Below are 22,187 nucleotides of genomic sequence, written 5' to 3'. Positions count from 1 at the left end.
CAGACTCAATAAACAATTAGTCTAAGTTTTCCAAGCATGCATTTCAATACAACGAACCTTAATGTAGTTTTATTAAATGAAACTTGATTAAAACAACTTGAATATACTTGCAACTAAAGGATGCGCAGATAAGAGTTAAGCAAGCAATTTAATTAGACAATTATCTAAGTAAGTAAGTGTGGAAATTAAACAAAGAAGCATCACAAACACAACAAAAGTATAGTGGTTCGGTGCCAATTGCACCTACATCCACTCCTCAAGCTCTCTTGGAAATTCCACTATAATCCTAAGACTACAATCTAGTTATTTTACAAGCTCACAACCTAACTTGTTATTTTTCCAGGATCACAACGAACCCAAGTTGGTTTTTCCAGGCTCACCAACCCAAAACCTATTCCGATTATTTTTCAGGTTCACAATCAACCCAATTGATTTTTCCAAAGGCTCACCAACCAAAATCTTACAACGTTGATTTTCACTGGCTCACTAACAAACCTAAACCCCATGATTCAATCCCTTGATTAAATCAAGTTACAAGATATCAGAATAAGAGTTTAAAACAAATACAAACTTCTCAAACAAGTAGATATAACAATATAAACAAATAGAATAAAGAGAATAAGCCCTCAAACAAGTTTTGCAGATGAAAGAACTTGGCTTTTTCTTTACTAAACCCTCTTTAGATTTCGCACGAGGTAGAGGATCACAGAGGCAGCACACAGTTGGAGGATGCTTTGGGATTCACTCAGATGCTCTTCTTCTCTCACTTTTGCTTTTAATGATCCTTTTGTGCTTTTGGAAAGTTTTTCTTAAAATCCCTTTGCAATCTCTTTCCTATATGTTCTCTCCCACTACGCTACTTCTTCCCTTGATTTTATAGCTTTGGATGGCGTGGAAACAAAGATCTAGCCGTTAGAGACAAAAATAGAGCCGTTGGAGTTAAGAAAAAAACTAGCCGTTATGCCTCCCAGCATGCTCGAGTCGACTCGGCTGAAGCAGGAGTCGACTCGTGAATAGAAGTCTGTTTGGCATTGTAGCTGGAGTCGGCTCGAGAACTGTAGTGCTGGAAACTACTTTCTGCTTGACTGACAGAGACGGCTCGAATGAAGTAGGAGTCGACTTGTGAATAGTAGGAGTCGGCTCGAGCATTGTCGGCTCGAGCATTGTAGCCCTAAAAACTACTTTTTGTGCCATGGTACTTCAAAGTGCCAGAGTCAACTCTAAGCTTTCAGGAGTCGACTCGAGGACTGTTCTTTTGAGTTTTTTTTTAGAATTGTCCCTCCAACTTGATTTTTTTGTACTTGAAACTTGAGCCAATGAAGTGTGGCTTTCTTTCAATTTTTCTTGAGAACTTTTGAGGCCTTCTTGCACTCTTCCAACTTGTATATTCCTTGCAAAACAATTTATCTTTCTTCTTGCAACACAACCATTAGTAATTATACTTCAAGGTTTTGTAATCATCAAAATCAATCTTTGGGTCAGCACAAGGTCTAGTTAAATCACTAGCCACCATATTTGTATTTGAGGATCCTAGTGTGATTTTGATGTTTACAAAGCCATTGAGGTCAAATGGAAATACTAATGCTTTCAATTCAATTGATCTAATACATAAGTAAGTAAGGAGGAAAGATTCGATACATTCTTGATATGCTTTGCTTGATATATTTAAAAGAACTTTCAAGAACACATCTAAAACAAATTATATTGGAAGAACTTAAGGAAAGAACTAATTTAGAGTTTAATATATCTTAGAGTCAAGTTCTTTTGATTGAAGCTTAACTCTGTCATTTACATGCTTAATGAGCTTAAACTTTAATGTGCCAAGCATCATTAGGAGAAAAAAATGATTTGTAATGTTGTTACTTCTTTTATATGTTTTATATGCAAATCTAACCTAAAGATGCAGAAAAATAGGGTTAGAGTTGACCCCAGAAGAGATGGAGTCGACCCTGGCGCAATTTGGCACACTTTGGCATATTCTGGCACAATGGCATAAATGGCACAGATCTCGGATCGATCCCAGAAAAGCTCGGGCCGGCCCCAACTTCAGCCATCTGAAAATATAACCTTTTGGAATTTACTGAGAGGGCCAACCCCAAGTTTCTTTGAGCCGACCCCAGGTGGAGCCGACCCCAAGAAACCTTGAGCCGACCCCAGTGGAGCTGACCCCAAGAGACCATGAGCCGACCCCAGGTTAAGAACTCAAAAATATGTCTCTGGAATCCCTGATAGGGTTGACCCCCACTACAAGAAAATTCATCTTTTCCGACGCTTTTTAGAATCTTTACCGACGCTTATAAGCGTCGGCTAAAGTTCCCGCGACGCAAACAGAAGCGTCGCAAAAGCGTCGGCGATACCGGAGTGGCAAAAGTTTTTGCCGACGCTATGAGAAAGCGTCGGCAAAAACAGGGCTTTTCCGATGCTAATAAAAGCGTCGGCAAAAACCACATTCGCCGACGCTTTAAAGCGTCCGGAAAGCCCAAAGCATGCCTAGTAAACGCCGACGCTTTAAAGCGTCGGCAAATGTATTTTTAAAGCGTCGGCATAGGCGTGCCACAACTTTTATTTACCAACGCTTTAAAACATCAGGATTGCTATTTTTTTAAAAAAAATAAAAATACGAATGTAAATTATAATATGAACCTACATGTACATGCAAATCTACATGTACATGCAGTCATAACCAGCATCTGGCAAATAAAAGTTTTGAACAACTAATGACTCATCATGCAAATGACATGACAGCCAGCAATGAATACATTTCTTAAACTCAAGAAGATATAGAAAAAACTAAAGAATACATGGTCCACAAGGAAAAGCCCAAGCAGAGATAGTTATAGATCCACAAGTGGCAAGCATCGCCACGGGGCAAGGAGTGGTAAGAACATGATACAACCCTCATTCATACACAAAAAGGAAGAAACTCAGGAAGATTATAAACATAAAGGAAGCAAAGCAGCTCCAACTAATTTATTGAGTAAATTGCTAATGCCAGACTAGACAAGCATCAACAAATAAAACCATCCAAGCATTTTAAATTAGTTTCCAGTCATCCGAACCCACTTAACACACTTGACGATCCCAAATATGCCTGCTCAAAGAAGATTCATATACAAAGAACCACCAAGTCTAATGAGTAAAACATGACCATATTAATGAATATACAAAGCCGGTAACCGCGCCTATTAGCTGTGACACAGAAAATTTCCTGAAGCTCAGTCGGATGCATTACCACGATGTGATAAAATCAGAAGACATCAATGAGCATCAACCAGGAATGGGTGCTGGCACACACCACATTCTATTGTTTCAGATCCCGAGGCTGGAACTTGAACCTGCAAAACAACTTGTATCATATAATTCGGGCCAAACAGCATGCGGAAACAGTGCGCAAAATAATCAAGAGAATGAGAGAAGGGGAAGAGAAGGGGTGGGGGGGGAACCTAGGGCCCTAGGTGCCTGACCTGAAGATGGACTGTGCAGGTGGGACATGCAACTTCCCTCATCTGCCTTGCAGAACCATCAGAGGACTTCGAACCTACAAAATAACTAACTGTTAAATTTGGTGCAAAATGTACAATATGAACCTGTATTACATTTACATTGACACAAACATTCAAATCATTCGAAATATTTAAATTGTCATATCTTAGAATTACAATGTACTTTGCAAAATAAGAAACATATACAAGTCTAGAAATTTATTTCGAAAATAAAAAGCCCAAGGCAAAGACTTTCCTATTTGAGTACCCTTTATATTCTATTAAATATGGAGAAATTTATTTGACAGTCTCATTTTTATCACTTCCAGATGAACATATACGAGTCCTAGTATCATTTGAAGTCGCCATAATCCAAGTCTATTAAAAAAAATTTAAAAATTCCAATATCTCATGCATACGGGCAAACAACATGTCATCATACCACTAATCAGGGAATTTTATAAATACAGTCACACATAGCAAGAAAAAGGTCTCTATTAGGACACGTTAGCCACTTACATTCAGAAGGGAAGAATCGGGCATTGGCCATTTCGCAGGTGGGTCCTCGTCCGAAGGCTCGAGCGGGTGATCTACCGGCTTGAACCCTGCAAGGATCTCCACCACCACATCGTCTTCTTCCCTCCCAGCATCACCATGGACATCGATTTCATTGGTCCCAGCTTCCTTTGCAACCTGCCCTTCCTTCTTGTCCTAAAACTCACAACAAACCCAAAGCAGACTAAGAAAACCCATTTCTATCACTACAAATCCACTGGGAAAAACATCAAATGACAAGATAATAGAAGTCAACAACCCCAAAAGGGATGTCTTACTAAACCATCCTCACACGGATGTCCCATCTACACAAGCTACCAGCTTCATCAAAGCTCAAAGAAGTGAGAAGGGAAAGCACCATTTCTGTGCAGAGAACTGATCAGAACATTGGAGCTCTACGTCTGCACCATTTCTGTGCTTATTAACTTGTGAGATTTGTTCTTTAACAAACAAGCAAAAATTAGGAAGAGCAATTGCTGAATGCTGGATTGTTTTCCTAGATGCAGCATGTAATTGTTTTCTAAATATGCTTACCATTCTCTTCCACCAAACATGCCTAATTTTCATGTAAATGTTATTCCATCCGAAACTGCAAGCTCTTCTACAAATCTAATCAAGAATCCACCATACCACCTGGCACTTGCTGCATAATCTTTTTTACCATACAAACACCATCTTCTCTCAAATCTGGAAATAAAAATAGTGATAATAAATGTAATGCAATTATAAATAAATAAATGATGGGATAGTTTACTTCTCGAGCCTCAACACCAGATCAAGACAGAGGTGCCAGCCAGCAAACTAAAATACAAATGGTCATGTCCAATTCATCAATCATAATTTTCTCCGAATTATATTAGCAACACAATCACATTTCCATCATTGTAGTTTGTACTGGCATGGTCTAAATCAGATTTCCAATGAATGAGTCAATAAAAGTAACATTTATATAGGACCAATCATTCATTCGAGCAAGCTCTAAAAAACTCTTTAACCGGTTTGCAGGAAATTTATAAGAAAATGAGTTCATATTGAATAAAATAAATTGCCCTACACAAAAACTATCTATAGCTTGATTGGAAAACATATTTGGGCATCATTGTCTAGAATTTACACAGTATTTTATTACATCAACCACAGTTACTGAGACAAGCAAAACATTTACTTGGAGTCCTTCAGATGTTTTGGTAATGATCTCCAAATAAATGGATGGTATACATCTACAATAAAATGGCACATATTAGAGGTTCTAAGCAATTTAAAACAATCAATTCAAAATTCACAAGAATCCCCCCTTTTTTTAGCAAAACAGAGGGAAGGACCACAATACATAAGAGTTCCAGATGTTTGGAGCACTTAAGAAGCTTCATTACCTTAGGCATTTCAAAGCCAAGTAGCTCAATTTCCCACTGAACATAAGCTCCTTCAGGAACACTAGAAAGCCTGTTCATGAAATCTCATTAGTATTTTCAAGTGTTTTGTTCAGAAACCAAGATAGCCAATTGGTTTAGAAAATTGATCTTGTAAACTTATCATATGCAAAATCTGGAGGGCAAGTAACAAGCGAGATCTCTTTAGGAAGCATTAAATGAACACAAATCTCCATACTGAAAGTAACAAATCTTGCGTTAAGTTCCTAGGAATACTCTTGACCACTCTATGAGTAGTGAAGCCAAGGGAGAGAGGTTAAAATGTTAGGATTCAATTCCCTCTTTACTTACCAAAAGTGCAGGTGTGGGAGCAGATTCAGGTTCAAATGTGGTACAGAAGAAAATGATACCTCCAGCAATTCCACGGAGCTTGGGGATTCGACGGTAGAGGGGCAACTGTCCACCCTCGAAGCCCTTACGGACGCCGGGCCTTCTCCTGACTGGCGGCGGAGAGCTGCAGAAGGCAGAGGATGGCTGGGGTGAGGGCGGCGGCGAGGGCGCGGAGGCAGGGGAGGGCCTCGGCGATGCCGCCAGAGCCGTGCTCTATGTCGACGACCACGTAGTCGTAGCCGGCGAGGCTGGCGATCTCGGCGAGGGTCGGGGAGGAGCGCAGGAGGAAGAGGCCGTAGAGGGTCTCGCCGGCGACGAGGCGGGACTTGAGGATCCACAGTTCGGGGGAGAGAGGGGCGGAGTCGGGATCCAAGGAGGCGGCGAAGAGGCGGGCGAAGTCATCATCGCCGGAGCCGTTCTGCTTCTTGAATCCGGAGGGGGTTAGGGAGGGGGGGCGATGATGATGAGAAGGCACCTTTGATGGGTTAGAGAGAGAGAGAAGACGAGGAATGGGCGAGAGAGATGTGGGTAATACTACTAGTTAAATAGAGAGAGGAGGGCGGTGGCCGGAAAAACGAAAACCCGGAGAGAGGAGGGAGGAGGGATGAGAGAGATGAGGCTCGAGGGTAGAGAGAGACTGGTGTGTGAGGGTGGCTTCCGACGGGGGTGGTCAGAAGAGGGTTGGGATTTAGCCTGGTGCGTTGGCTTCTGACGATGCTTTTTAGCGTCGTCTTAGGTTCGAGACTATACCGACGCTTTTTACAAGTGTCGGCAAATTTTGACGCTAGACCGAAAATTGCCGATGCTTGTAAAAAGCGTCGGCAAAAAAGCATCGGTAAAACTGACTTTTTCTGTAGTGCCCACTGTAGCTTGGGTCGACCCTACTGTAGCATGGGTCGACCCCAAGAAAGCATGAGTCGACCCTAGCGTGAAGAGTCAGAAAAACAAGCTTTTGGATTTTCTGAGAGGGCCGACCCCACTGTAGCATGGGCCGACCCCACTATAGCAGGGGCCGACCCCAGAAAAGTTTGAGCCGACCCCAGATTAATGAACAATGACTTGAGCCGACCCCAGAAAAGCTTGGGTCAACCCCAGCACGGGTAACAACCCAACAGCTAGTTCTACAGATGTACTTTTTAAGTCCCCAACGACTATAAACGGCTGCTTTCTCCATTTCAACGGTAGTAAAGTGATCTTTGGAGGTTGGAGAAGTATTTAAGAGCCACTATTCATCAAAGAAAATAATCTTGGTAGGAATCTAAGTGTGCATTCAAGAGAAAGAGGAAATTTAAGAAAGTTAAGGTTATTGTTTCAAGTTCAAATCCAAAAGAAGTGTATTGAGCAGAATTCAAGTGCCTTCAAGAGCTCAACCAATTCATTGAAGAGTGAAGCAACCTTGGGAAAGAAGAGAAGAGCAATCTACAAACCGATACTTATTTTCTACTTTCTTCTTTTTATGCATATTTGTTATATTTGCTCATTTAAGAGCTTTAAACTTCTTTTCTATTATTCATTGTAAGGTTTGTTGGTGACCCCGCAAAAACCAACGGTGTAGGTTGTTGGTGAGCCCGCAAAACCAACGTTAGGTTGTTGGTGAGCCCGCAAAACCAACGTAGGTTATTGGTGATCCCGAAAAACCAAATTGTAAAGGTTTTGGATTGTGAGCCTGAAAAACAATCCTACTGTAATTTGAGGAATTATAGTAAAATTTCCAAGGGGATGCTTGGGGAGTGGACATAGGTGCCTTGGGGTGCACCGAACCACTATACATCGTGGTGTTTGTGCTGTGGCTTCACTTGTGATTATTCTTGCATTATCTTTCATCTTTGCTATAGTTTAATTCATTGAAGTAATTTAAGAAAGCATCCACTGCACTCAACTAAGAAAGTTTTTAAAGCACTAAAAATTTAGAAAAACCCAATTCACCCCCTCCCCTCTTAGGTTGCCACCTTGGGCAACAGTATTGCATGAACGAATTGCTGGTCATCAGATATGAACGGCAAGATACAACAAATTTTATGCTCTCTCTGTTGGGAATTGTATCCTAAGAGTCAATCGTCAGTGCGCTGATGATTAAATTTTGTAAATGAATTGATAAATTAATAAAATATTATTTGGCATTGTTCATCATTTCATTGTACATCTTCAAATGAACTCTTATATGATGAAGTCCATAGAACTTGTTTTATGATAAAGGAGGATTTATCTTCAAGTCCTTAAAACTGTTCGCGATCAAATGATATGCTGTTACTAGGACGACAGCATTATCGAGATTAGATCGTTGTGTGACATATACGTTGGAAGTGTAGGAGTACATTTCACTGATTGTGACCAATTCTGGAACGCTCTACTGTCAAGAGATGTTCCGAGTGGATATGGGTATAAGTTTAGCCCTCTGACCTAAGATCGCAACTTGTAACTAGCAAGCAACTCACTGTACTTTGGTACCAGACTACCTGAATTTCTAATTCAGTGATGGAAGGTCACTGGGTATAGTCAAGTACTTGCATAGTCAGTTGTGAGTCAAGATGGAATTGATCCCTCCTGAAAATAGGAGATAATGCCTTGTGTTCAATTTAGCAAAATCTTGGCCAAGGTAATTCTTGTGAGAAGTCACAGGATTGCTAAAGTTGAATCACATCATGGATGCACTTATTACAGAGTTGACAGAACTCTGAAATCATCCTGGCATTTAGGAGTCATAGGGATAAATTATACGGTAACCATAGTCCAAGGGTTCTTGAATGTTGCTTTATGATCATTCGGCCTATCCGGACGTCGGGTACCGTTGCTAGATGGTCATTTCGATTAGTACAAGAAGTTCTTGTGCTACCGGCTTAGGTTCGAACCTATGGGGTCACATGCATAGAAGTTTCTAGGTTGATCAAATGGCTAATTAATGATTAAGAATCATTCAGGGGTAATTTGGTCAATTCGATTGACAAATTATCCTAAGCAAAAGTTGCATTAAAATAATTATTGAATTACTGGAGGGTTAATTAGTAATTGGATTACTAATAAATTCAATTTGATTGAATTATTGGACTTTAATTAAGCCAAATTGAATTAGATTCAATTTGGGCTAAAATAGGGTTTGACTTAATTCGATCGGGTTCGATCCGAGCCGATTGGGCATAACCTAATTGATCGGACTTGACCCAATTGGATTGGGATTGACTCTAGTCAACTAAGAGTCATTATTATGAAGAATTAAGTAGAATTAATTGCAATTGGATTGCAATTGGGCTGATTTAATGAGCCAAATCAAATTGGGTTCGACCCAAATTAATTTGGGTTCATGATTGGGTCAATTTGATTAAACTAAGATTTGTGCGGATTTTAAAGACCACATATCGTCGTAGGATGAATATGACTTAAGTCATGTTCACACTATGTGGACTTTAAAGTCCACATGGCGTCGTAGGATGCATGCTCCCAAATCAATTAATTCCTCTAATGAGATTAGGAATCCTAATGTGATTAGAAAATTAATCAATTGATTAAGTGGACACATATCATGCATCTATGAGCACAAGGATTGGACATTTGGCATTAATCCAAGGGTGGGTTATAGTCCCATACTCCTAATAAGATTAGGAAAAGCCCTAAACCCAATCTATAAAAGGGTAGCAAGAGAGACATTATGAATTAATTCTCTCCTCTTCCTCTCCACGCCAAGGGTTTAGTGATTATGATTTTTTTAAAAACTTAGAGTTCTGAAAAATTCAGAAAAGGGTCACTTCATTACTTCTCTTCTCCTTCTTCATCTTCTTTCTTCATCTCATAAGATCAATCAAAGGTTGATTGATTTTAGGAAGAACAAAATCAGCCACAGCAGGGTTCCGCGCAAGCTAGCACTTCCGTAGGATCAGATCAACCCAGAGCTTCGCGTGGATCATCCGTAGAGGCTAGACACGTGTGTGGCTACGAGGCTCGACTTTCAGATCTTCAAATCCAACCTCTTCATCATAAGGTATAAGATTTATTTTATCTTAGTTAGGTTTAGAACTTAACAAGGATTGCTGATTTTCTAATTCAATGATTAATCATGCTTATAGTTATTTTTACATAAATAGTTTAAACGTTCCTGTAATTTATTTTTGAGATATGATCTTCCTTGCATGCTTGGAATTAAAGAGTTTAATTCTATCTTTCCGCTGCATTTTTCTAAAATTTTTTAAAATTATATGCATGCAAAAACCGGCTTTTCCCTTCACTCTCCGATTCATCAACCCTGCATGAGCCAAAGTTTTACCAATGCTTTCAAGCGTTGTGCTAGCTCGGGCCTTTGCCGACGCTTATAAGCATCGGGCCTTTGCCGACGCTTATAAGCATCGGGCCTTTGCTGGCGCTTATAAGCGTCGTTATAATTATTTTTTAAAAAAAATATTTAAAAATCCTAACCTTAGGATTGAAACATCATTATAATTCATTCGATAAATTTCTTCTCATTAAAATGGGAACTAGAGATCTGTACAAGAGCTCGAGGATTATAAGGGCCACACCGCTCCACCATCTACTTGAGAGAACAACCAAAAAGATTACATAAATCAAAAAAAAAGGAAAGGAAAAGATTTAAGAAAGAAAAATAAGACAGAAATAACAAGATGCCAAGCTTAGGGCATCTTGGAGGAGAACAGCTCAAAACAGAAGCATCGCAAACGCTGCACCACCTGATCTTTGCTTTCTTTTTTTCCTTTTATTTTCTCTCTTCATCCCTAGCTTCAGATTCTTAATTTTCTTCATCGCCATCTCTATTCTGAATCACTGTCCATGCTCTCCATTCCCTTCAACCCTCTCCACTTTTGCAACCAAAACCAGCAAAAAAACAGAGCTGGGGGAGAAGGGGTGGGGGGACTTATCGGAGATGGCCTTGGGGGTAAAGGGGTTGGAGGGCTCAGTCAACCATCGAACACTTGGTGCGCGTCCAAAGGAGGAGGTTTAGAGGCCTTGCTTTGACGACGTCCGATGCAGCGTGCGTTGGAAATTGTATCCTAAATGTCAATCGTCAGCATGTTGATGATTGAATTTTGTATATGAATTGACAAATCAATAAAGTCTTTTTTTTGGCATTATTTATCATTTTACATCTTCAAATGAACTCTTATATGATGAAGTCCTTAGGACTTATTAATGATAAAGGAGGATTTATCTTCGAATCTTTAAACTAGTTCGTGACCAAATGATATGTTGTTACAAGGACGACAGCATTATCGAGATTAGGTCATTGTGTGATATATACATTGGTGGTCCTCTTAACCAAGGAGTGTGGAAATATTGGTATGCCACACAGGTGAAGTGTAGGAGTACATTTCACTGAACGTGACCAATTCCGGAATGCTCTACTGTCAAGAGGTATTCCGAGTGGATATGGGTATAAGTTTGGCCCTCTGACTGGAGACCGCAACATGTGACTAGCAAGCAACTCATTGTACTTTGGTACCGGACTACCTGAATTTTTAATTCAGTGACGGAAGGTCACTAGGTGCAGTCAAGTACTAGCGTAGTCAGTTGTGAGTCGAGATGGAATTGACCCCTCCTGAAAATAGGAGATAATGTCTTGTGATTAATTTAGCAAAACCTTGGCCAGGGTAATCCCAGTGAGCAGTCACAGGATATCTAAAGTTAATCACATAATGGATGTACTAATTATAGGGTTGATAGTGAGCTCTAAGTCATCCTAGCATTAGGAGTCAAAGGGATTGAATTATACAGTAACCATAGTTCAGAATTTCAGAATATTTGTTTCGCATATATTCGGCCTATCCAGACGTTGCGTACCATTGCTAGATGGTCACATCGATTAGTGTAGGAAGTCGTTCCTATACTACCGGCTTAGGTTCGAACCTATGAGGTCACACGCATAGAAGATTCCTGATTGATCAAGAAGGCTGATGAATGATTAAAAATCATTCAGAAATAATTTGGTCAATTCGATTGACAAATTATCTTATAAAATAATTATAGTAATTATCGGAGGATTAATTAGTAATTAGATTGCTAATGAACTCAATTGAATTTAGTAATTAGACTAAGGATGAGCCAAATTGAATTAGATTTAATTCTGGGCTTAATCAGGATTTTTGACCTGATTGGATTAGGAGGACTTAGGTTGACCAAATTAAATTAGATTAAATTTGTGCTTAATTAGGAATTGACCTAATTGGATTAGGTTCAATCCATGGTAATTGGATCATTCTAATTGTTAGGATTTAATTAAATTAAATGGGTTTGATCTGAAACTGTTCGGATCTTGAAATCCACTTGTCACATATCCATGCATGGCGCCATAAATTGATTTTTAATATGATTAAAAATTAATTTAATTTATTTAATGGTGCCATGGGACACTTGGCAACATCAGAGACCTCTTTCATCATTAGATGGGTCGAAATGGAGAGATAAATTCATGAAAAGAATTGGATAAGATCAAATTCTCTCTCTTCATGGCATATGTCATCCTTATCTTTATCTCACTTCTAATTAATGTTGAATTTCAAATTTAATCACCACAAAATCACCACTTGACCCTCTAATCTGATTGGGGGCATAGGAATTTCGAAATTGAAAGAGGAAAGTGGCAACATGATGAATGGTTTAGATTAGATCAAGCTTCATCATGTAATGGCACATGAACTTGAATTTTGAATTCAAAATTCAAAACTCCACAAAATCCTCCACAAATATGGGATGGTTGGCATGAAGTTAGAGGGGATAGCAACATTAAAAGGATCTCCATCAGCTGGTGGTCGAATTCAAGGAAAAAAGAGAGAAAAAGAAGAAAAAAAAGGGAAAAGAAAAGAGAGGAACCCTAGTTCATGCATGGAAAAATTCTGCATTCAATCTAGCTGACTTCTTCCTCCTCTAAGTCCATCGCGCCATTAGTGTTAGGGGTCCCTGATAAGAGTCTTTAGATCAGATCTAAGTTCTCTTCAATCGCTATAAACCTTTCCTCCAAGTTCTTCCAAGAAGGCGGATCAAAAGTTGATAGCGTTGGGAAGATGAAATTTCAGCTTCAAGAAATTCTGCGCAAGCTAGCACTTCCGTAGGATTGGATCTCTTCAGAAACTTCGCGTGTACTTCTCGTAGAGGCCATTCATGTGCGTGGCTGCGAAGTCAAGGATCAGATCCACAACTTTCATCCATCATAAAAGGTATTAATCTAGCATTAATCATTTATTATGGTGTCAAGATCTAGGTCCGATTTTCCGAGGTTTTACCCTCTTTTGGGGCTCCTCTCGAAGATATCTCCAGAATCCATTCGATGGATATTCGGAGAGTAATTGGAATAGAGTTCTTAAGTTTCAGATCTGATAGTTAATCATGTATGAAAGTTTTAGCATAATTGTTTAAACGATTCCGGCATAATCCTATATGTTCTTAAGGTGCTGATTTCTAGATTTGATCTTGTAAGTATTCATGAATTAAATTGTTTGATTTGATTTTTTTGCTGCATTTTTTAAAACTTAAAAGGGACTACGTATGGCTTGATCCCCCTTATGAAGGGGTACGTAGGCAACCCGATCAGGTTCAGTCATGGTTTTCAAAAAAAAAAAATTCAGCATTCTAAACACCGAAGAAACTAGGATGCACTTTCGGTGGTATCAGAGCCAGGTTCATGTTTAAACTTTTATGTTTTAATTTTTACAATTAAATCTAAACTTATGAGCATGGTTAGATTAGATCTAAAGTATTTTTATGATTGATTTAATTGCTGATTATGCATTATTAACTAGATCTGAAATTTTGGATGCATATGATGCATGTTTGTGTTAAGATTTGTAGCATAAATAAATCTGAAATCATAATATTGTTTAGATTTGATCTAAATAAAATTTATGATTCATATGATCTCTGATTTTAATGAACAAATCAGATCTAAAAATAAAAGAAAAAAAATAAATACATAAGATGTATGTTGTTTGTATTAATTCATGTTGTTTTGTATATGTGATGCATGAACATTAAATATAATGACTTAAACATGAATTAAATCTGATTAAATGTGATTAATTACAAAAACTCAGATCTAAAAATATGTTTTAAGATCTGAAAGATTGTAATTAATATGTAATTAAAAAAAAATATGCAATGATCAAAACTTTCATAAGTCTATACTTAATTGAGAATTAAGTGTTATGAAATAGAATTGTAACTCAACTAATTGACATTGCATAATTCTTTGGGCATATGGGTTAGCTTGAATCAAATTTCTAGGATTGGGTTAGACCTAAGGTTAGAATCTTACATGGATAAATAGAATTAATTGATCAAATCTAATTAAGTAGTAACTATATTAGGTCAAGAAAATTCTAGGTCAATTTACAATAGTTGTAGATGGATCAAGTCCATGTCTTTGATTAGACCAAGATGGAACTTGATTTAGGCTCAGAGGTGTAGCCCAAGTCATTTGAGTAATCAAATCGAAATTGATTAACCAGTCGGTGTCTAAGGTAAGTTTGGCAGTTTTGACCGGTGGTTTTTAATTGGGAGCTACTCGCACTGATTCATCTTTGTCGAGTTAATGGCATATCCCTTCCACCGATCTTACTTACTTGGCCGACATAGTCAATCACATTTTGATTGGATCACTTAATGATTCGGTTTAGCCCATGCCTATAAAAAAAATCAGTTTGACTGATTTAGGTGCCTCCTTAACCGGTTTGAGTCTAATCTGATTTGGTGAAGTCAGTGGGAGAAATTAGACTAACCGGATCTTCTTATCTATCCTAACCAAGAAATCCTCTAAAATTATTAGATTTTTAAAATGAAATGGTTATGGGGATAACTAGATCATAGCCTCCCATTAAGTTGGAAGATAATGGGTCCAATATTTTGATAATTATTGAAGGCGCGACACGCCTGGTACTTATCAAGCATTGGAATTGTCATTCAATATATGATGAGTTAAGTGTACCTTCAATAGGCGGTCAGGTGAGCCGAGCCACACTCGGGCTTGGTCGTTTATTAGTTGATTAGACTTAACTCTATCATTTAATGGTTGGACCTGACTAGGATATTCGGTGGAGGCGCCACACGCCTGCCGAAGAACCTAGGGCAAAATTATCACTAGAAGTTGCTTGGTGAAGCAACTGGTTTAGAACCTACCAATAGATGCATATGGGTTAGCCGAGTCACACTTAGGCCTATATGCGATCTATTGGGTTCTAGTGCCCACTAAAGAATTAGGAGTAATTTTTCGAATTGGAGGTAGAGGCTACCAATTTGTATAAAATAGTGGGAGTATCTTTAGACTAAAGTCCAAGTCTATTGTGTTTAGTCAATTCATATACTAATAGCCAAATTTTCTTTTATGTAGAAATGGCTACAAGTTTGTCACTTCGCTCATTATTGGATAATGACAAGTTGACTGGTCTCAACTTCAATAATTGACATAGAAAGCTGAAAACTCAGCATAGTCAGACCAAAAAGATTAAGGATGACCAAAGTCAGGTAGAATGCTTCTATTGTAAGAAGCAGGGGCATTGGAAGAGAAATTATCCTCAGTACCTTACCTCACTTGACCCGAACAGGCCAAGCAAGAGAAAAGGGCAATCAGTTGCTGATCAAGGTATTTATATGATAATATCTTGTAATTTCTCTATATGTGATAATTCGACCTGGATATTAGATACTGAAAGTCCGTTTAATATATGTAATTCGTTGCAAGGACTTCAGGCCAATGAGAGATTTGAAAACAGCAAGAGATTTCTGAATGTTGGAGATGGAAGATCTGTTCTAGTTCTAGCTTTAGGAAATCTCAAACTTATTTTCAATTCTCATATAGTTGTCTTGAGTGATTGTCACTATTGTCCTACGTTCTTATTGAATGTAATTTCCGTAGGCCTTTAAGCCATGAACGGTTATGAAATTTCAATAAAGAAATGTTCTTATGATATCATTATGAATGGTGTTACTGTAATGAATGGACGATTGAGCAATGGCATCTACTTGTTATCACAACCTGTTAATGTAATGTACACGTCAAGTAAGCATCCTAGAATAGATAATGTCACGGATGTCTACCTTTGGCATCATAGGTTAGGTCATATTAACAAAAACAGGATGAACAGGTTAAGTAAAGAGAAAATTCTCAATATTAATGATTGTGAATCATTGACAACTTGTGAATCATGTCTTCTTGGTAAAATGACCAAATCACCTTTTACAGGAAAAGGTGAACGAGCCAGTGATTTATTGACACTTGTACATTCTGATGTATGTGGGCCAATGAGCACAGATGCTAGAGGTGGGTATTCATATTTTATTACGTTTACAGACGACTTTTCTAGGTATGGTTATGTCTATTTAATGAGACATAAATCTGAATCATTTGAAATGTTCAAATTATATCGTAATAAAGTAGAAAAATAAACTGAAAAGAGTATTAAAACTCTTCGATCAGATCGAGGAGGTGAATACCTCTCCAGTGAGTTTTTGACATATCTAGGAAAGAATGGGATTCTCTTTCAATGGACTTCTCCTAGTACACCACAATATAACAGTGTATCAGAAAGGAGAAATCGAACTCTGTTAGACATGGTTCGATCCATGATGGGGTTTGCGAGTCTGCCCATATCCTTTTGGAGATATGCACTTGAGTCAGCCTGCTACATTCTAAATAAGGTTCCAAGTAAGTCTGTAAATAAAACACCACATGAGATGTGGACTAGACGTAAGCCAATGCTCTCTCACTTTAGGATTTGGGGGTGTCCAGTATATGTCAAACGTTTGAAAACAGACAAACTTGAACCCAAGTTTGACAGATGTTTCTTTATTGGTTATCCTAAAGAAACTAAAGGATATTACTTCTACTTTGCTGAAGAACAAAAATTGTTCATAAGCAATAGAGCTGTTTTCTTAGAGAAAGAATTCCTTAGTGAAGAAACCAAAAGCTCTAATGTTGAGCTTAGGAAAGTTCAACATGTAGAAGACCCAACACCATCCACTGAACCAATTGAGTCGGATTTGATTAGATCAGATCCAGAACCCATCTTAGATGCACCATTAAGGCGATCAGGTAGAGTACAACGTCAGCCGGATAGATACTACGGTTTCTTGGTCCGGGACGGGGTGTCGAACTTGATGAAAATGATGAGGATCCGATCACCTACATGGATGCGATGCAGAGGTATGACTTTGATAAATGGCTTGGAGCCATGCAATCCAAAATGAAATTCATGAAGGTCAATGATGTATGGATATTAGTTGACCCACCCGAAGGGATTAAACCCATAGGATGTAAGTGGATATTCAAAAGGAAACGGGGCGCAGACGGAAAGGTAGAGACCTATAAAGCCCGTCTAGTTGCCAAAGGATATTGTCGGCATTATGGTATTGACTATGACGAAACGTTTTCTTCTGTGGCAATACTCAAATCCATTCGGACTATGCTGCGATAGCAGCACACTTAGATTATGAAATCTGGCAAATGGATGTAAAGACCACTTTTCTAAATGGAGATTTAGAAGAGGAGGTGTATATGATGCAACTTGAAGGTTTTATATCTGCAGATGAGTCTAAGGTGTGCAAGCTTCGAAAATTCATTTATGGATTAAAGCAAGCTTCACGGAGTTGAAACATACGATTTGATAAGGTGATCAAATTGTATGGCTTCATTAAGAATGAAGAGGAACCTTGCATTTATAAATAGGCAAATAATTCAATTATCATATTTCTTGTTTTGTATGTGGATGACATTCTTTTAATCGGAAATGACATTCCAGCATTACAAGGAATAAAGGTTTGGCTATCATCTCAATTTGCCATGAATGATTTGGGAGAAGCATCTTACATCCTAGGAATGAAGATCTATAGAGATAGATCTAGAATATTGCTTGGATTATCTCAATCCACATACATTGATACTATACTGAAGAGGTTCAGTATGATTAATTCCAAGAAAGGCTATCTTCCGATGGACCATGGAATTAACCTTTCTAAAAGGAATTGTCCGACAACCCCTCAAAAAAGAGAGAGTATGGCTAGAATTCAATATTCTTCGGCAGTGGGATTTATAATGTATGGCATGACATGTACTAGACCAGACGTGGCATACTCACTAGGAGTAGTGAGCAGATACCAGTCTGATCCAGGTAGCAACCACTGGAAGGTTGTAAAAACCATCCTTAAGTATTTGAGAAATACTAAAGATCAATGGCTGGTCTACGGTGATTCTGACTTAAAACTTGAGGGATACACCGACTCAAGTTTTCAGTCAAATCAAGATGATAGCAAGAGTGTGTCGGGATATATTTTTACTCTTAAGGGTGGGGCCATCTGCTGGAAGAGTTCCAAGCAGCATACAGTGGCAGATTCTACATGTGAAGCAGAATATATCGCAGCATCTGATGCCGCCAAGAAAGCTGTATGGTTGCGAAAGTTCATCACCGAGCTTGGAGTGACACTCTCCATTGATGGTCCAGTGTCTATATTTTATGACAATACTGGAGCCATAGCTCAAGCAAGAGAACCCAAAGCACATCCGCGGACCAAGCATATTCTACGTCACTACTATTTGGTTCGAGAGATCGTCGAACGAGGTGATATTGATCTTCAGAAGATCGACACAAAAGAAAATCTGGCTGACCCATTTACCAAAGTCCTCGGCATCAAAGAGTTCAACGAACACAAGTCGAAGATGGGTATTAGATACTGTGCCGATTGGCTTTAGGCTAAGTGGGAGTTGTTGGAAATTGTATCCTAAATGTCAATCGTCAGCATGTTGATGATTGAATTTTGTAAATGAATTGACAAATCAATAAAGTCTTTTTTTTGGCATTATTCATCATTTTATATCTTCAAATGAACTCTTATATGATGAAGTCCTTAGGACTTATTAATGATAAAGGAGGATTTATCTTTGAATCCTTAAACTAGTTCGCGACCAAATGATATGTTGTTACAAGGACGACAGCATTATCGAGATTAAGTCGTTGTGTGACATATACGTTGGTTGTCCTCTTAACCAAGGAGTATGGAGACACTGGTATGCCACACAGATGAAGTGTAGGAGTACATTTTACTGAACGTGACCAATTCCGAAACACTCTACTGTCAAGAGATGTTCCGAGTAGATATGGGTATAAGTTTGGCCCTCTGACCTGAGACCGCAATATGTGACTAGCAAGCAACTCATTGTACTTTAGTACCGGACTACCTGAATTTCTAATTCAGTGACGGAAGGTCACTGGGTGCAGTCAAGTACTTGCGTAGTCAATTATGAGTCGAGATGGAATTGACCCCTCCTGAAAATAGGAGATAATGTCTTGTGATTAATTTAGCAAAACCTTGGCCAGGGTAATCCCAGTGAGGAGTCACAGGATATCTAAAGTTAATCACATAATGGATGTACTAATTAATGGGTTGACAGTGAGCTCTAAGTCATCCTGGCATTAGGAGTCAAAGGGATTGAATTATACAGCAACCATAGTTCAGGATTTCAGAATATTTGCTTCGCATATATTCGGCCTATCCGGATATCGGGTACCATTGCTAGATGGTCACATCGATTAGTGTAGGAAGTCGTTCCTATACTACCGGCTTAGGTTCGAACCTATGAGGTCACACGCATAGAAGATTTCTGATTGATCAAGAAGGCTGATGAATGATTAAGAATCATTCAGAAGTAATTTGGTCAATTCGATTGGCAACTTATCTTATAAAATAATTAAAGTAATTATCGGAGGATTAATTAGTAATTAGATTGCTAATGAACTCAATTGGATTGAGTAATTAGACTAAGGATGAGCCAAATTGAATTAGATTTAATTCTGGGCTCAATCAGGATTTTTGACCTGATTGGATTAGGAGGACTTAGGTTGACCAAATTAAATTAGATTAAATTTGTGCTTAATTAAAGATTGACCTAATTGGATTAGGTTCAACCAATGGTAATTGGATCATTCTAATTGTTAGGATTTAATTAAATTAAATGGGTTTGATATGAAACTGTTCGGATCTTGAAATCCACTTGTCACATATCCATGCATGGCGCCATAAATTAATTTTTAATATGATTAAAAATTAATTTAATTTATTTAATGGTGCCATGGGATACTTGGCAACATCAGAGACCTCTTTCATCATTAGATGGGTCGAAATGGAGAGATAAATTCATGAAAAGAATTGGATAAGATCAAATTCTCTCTCTTCATGGCATATGTCATCCTTATCTTTATCTCACTTCTAATTAAGGTTGAATTTCGAATTTAATCACCACAAAATCATCACTTGACCCTCTAATGTGATTGGGGGCATAGGAATTTCGAAATTGAAAGAGGCAAGTGGCAACATGATGAATGGCTTAGATTAGATCAAGCTTCATCATGTAATGGCACATGAACTTGAATTTTGAATTCAAAATTCAAAATCCCACAAAATCCTCCACAAATATGGGATGGTTGGCATGAAGTTAGAGGGGATAGCAACATTAAAAGGACCTCCATCAGCTGGTGGTCGATTTCAAGGAAAAAAGAGAGAAAAAGAAGAAAAAAAAAGAAAAAAGAAAAGAGAGGAACCCTAGTTCATGCATGGAAAAATTCTGCATTCAATCTAGCTGACTTCTTCCTCCTCTAAGTCCATCGTGCCATTAGTGTTAGGGGTCCCTGATAAGAGTCTTTAGATCAGATCTAAGTTATCTTCAATCCCTATAAACCTTTCCTCGAAGTTCTTCCAAGAAGGCGGATCAAAAGTTGATAGCGTTGGGAAGATTAAATTTCAGCTTCAAGAAATTCTGCGCAAGCTAGCACTTCCGCAGGATTGGATCTCTTCAGAAACTTCGCGTGTACTTCTCGTAGAGGCCATTCGTGTGCGTGGCTGCGAAGTCAACGATCAGATCCACAACTTTCATCCATCATAAAAGGTATTAATCTAGCATTAATCATTTATTATGGTGTCAAGATCTTGGTCCGATTCTCCGAGGTTTTACCCTCTTTTGGGGCTCCTCACGGAGATATCTCCAGAATCCATTCGATGGATATTCGGAGATTAATTGGAATAGAGTTCTTAAGTTTCAGATCTGATAGTTAATCATGCATGAAAGTTTTAGCATAATTGTTTAAACGATTCCGGCATAATCCTATATGTTCTTAAGGTGCTGATTTCTAAATTTGATCTTGTAAGCATTCATGAATTAAATTGTTTGATTTGATTTTTTCACTGCATTTTTTAAAACTTAAAAAGAACTACGTATGGCTTGATCCTTCTTATGAAGGGGTACGTAGGCAACCCGATCAGGTTCAGCCATGGTTTTCAAAAAAAAAAAAAATTCAGCATGCTAAACATCGAAGAAACTAGGATGCATTTTTAGCGTGGCCATTGATGAGGAGGTCGACGAGGCTGTGGAGGAGGCAGAGGAGGAATGTGCGGTAGGCGACGGAGAAGGCGGTGGGCATGAGGCGGTCCCTGGTCGTTTGGAGGCGAGGAAGAAGAAGAGGAAGAGGCGAGGGAGGCGGCCTCGCCATGGGAGCATCTAATTTAACCACCCAAAGATAGATTCCAAAACTTAGGAGGGAAAAGGAAAAAAAATAGAACAGAGAAAGGAAAGAAGATAATAGAGAAATCTAGGTCCTCTTGGAGGCAGCGATGGTGGAGCCCCTCGAAGAGTTGCTGGAGGGTTGCCTCGCCGCTGCCGAGTTACTCCTCCTTGACTTTCCCTCTGATCTCGACCTCAATCCTCCACCGCATCGCCGGAACCATAACCCCCCACTCCCCGCCGCCGTTGAAGGGCTCTAGGACCAGTCCGAGCTAGATATCCTTGACTTCACGGTCTTTTCTACCATCAACGGCTTTCCGGTTAAGCATCTCGTGCTTTCTAAAGGGATTTGTTGGATTTGGGTTAGGGAGGAGGAGGAGAGGGGCAGCTAGAGGGGTTAGGGATCAAGAGGGTGGTGGGTTGGGGAGCGGCTATAGGGGTTAGGGATGGGGGTGGGGGGGTTGGTGGGCGGTTGCACGGTCTAGGAATCGGGAGAGGGGGATTAGAATTTGTCTCTTTTCTTGTTTTAGTTGGGGGGAATGGCCTCCGAGGGGAACTAGCCTCCGACGACATTTTTTAAAGCATCATAAGAAATGGAGGTGCAATTGGTCTCCGACGATGCTTTCTAAAGCATCGTCTAATTACTTTTCTCTTTTTCATTTGGCCTCCGACGACGCTAATAAGCATTGTTCTTTGAACGACGCTATTTAGTATCGTCATAATATCATAACTATCGATGCTGTTTTAAAGCGTTAGCAAAATTTGGCGTTGGAGCTATAAAAAGCGTCGTCTAATTACTTTTCTCTTTTTCATTTGGCCTCCGACGATGCTAATAAGCATTGTTGTTTGAACGACGCTATTTAGTATCGTCATAATATCATAACTACTGATGCTGTTTTAAAGCGTTAGCAAAAT

At 38.9% G+C, this 22,187-nt stretch overlaps 1 protein-coding gene and 1 long non-coding RNA gene across 2 annotated transcripts; both read right to left on the bottom strand.

The window, feature by feature from the left end:
- Nucleotides 1-2,933: 2,933 nt before the first annotated feature.
- On the bottom strand, nucleotides 2,934-3,551 carry LOC120110541. Its single transcript, XR_005511640.1, has 2 exons — nucleotides 3,465-3,551; nucleotides 2,934-3,335 (listed from the first exon to the last, which is right to left on the bottom strand). It is a non-coding gene; the product is annotated as an uncharacterized LOC120110541 (long non-coding RNA).
- Nucleotides 3,552-5,882: 2,331 nt separating this feature from the next.
- Nucleotides 5,883-21,261, bottom strand: LOC120110652. Its single transcript, XM_039126231.1, has 4 exons — nucleotides 21,092-21,261; nucleotides 6,390-6,541; nucleotides 6,231-6,266; nucleotides 5,883-6,175 (listed from the first exon to the last, which is right to left on the bottom strand). Exons 1-4 carry the CDS (start codon nucleotides 21,259-21,261, stop codon nucleotides 5,883-5,885), a joined length of 651 nt encoding a protein of 216 aa, XP_038982159.1.
- Nucleotides 21,262-22,187: the final 926 nt, after the last annotated feature.

Source organism: Phoenix dactylifera, chromosome 4 (genome assembly GCF_009389715.1).
Source record: "Phoenix dactylifera cultivar Barhee BC4 chromosome 4, palm_55x_up_171113_PBpolish2nd_filt_p, whole genome shotgun sequence".
NCBI classification, from domain to species: Eukaryota; Viridiplantae; Streptophyta; class Magnoliopsida; order Arecales; family Arecaceae; genus Phoenix; species Phoenix dactylifera.
Note: the sequence above shows the minus strand (reverse complement) of the source record. Positions and strands in the feature narration are given on the sequence as shown.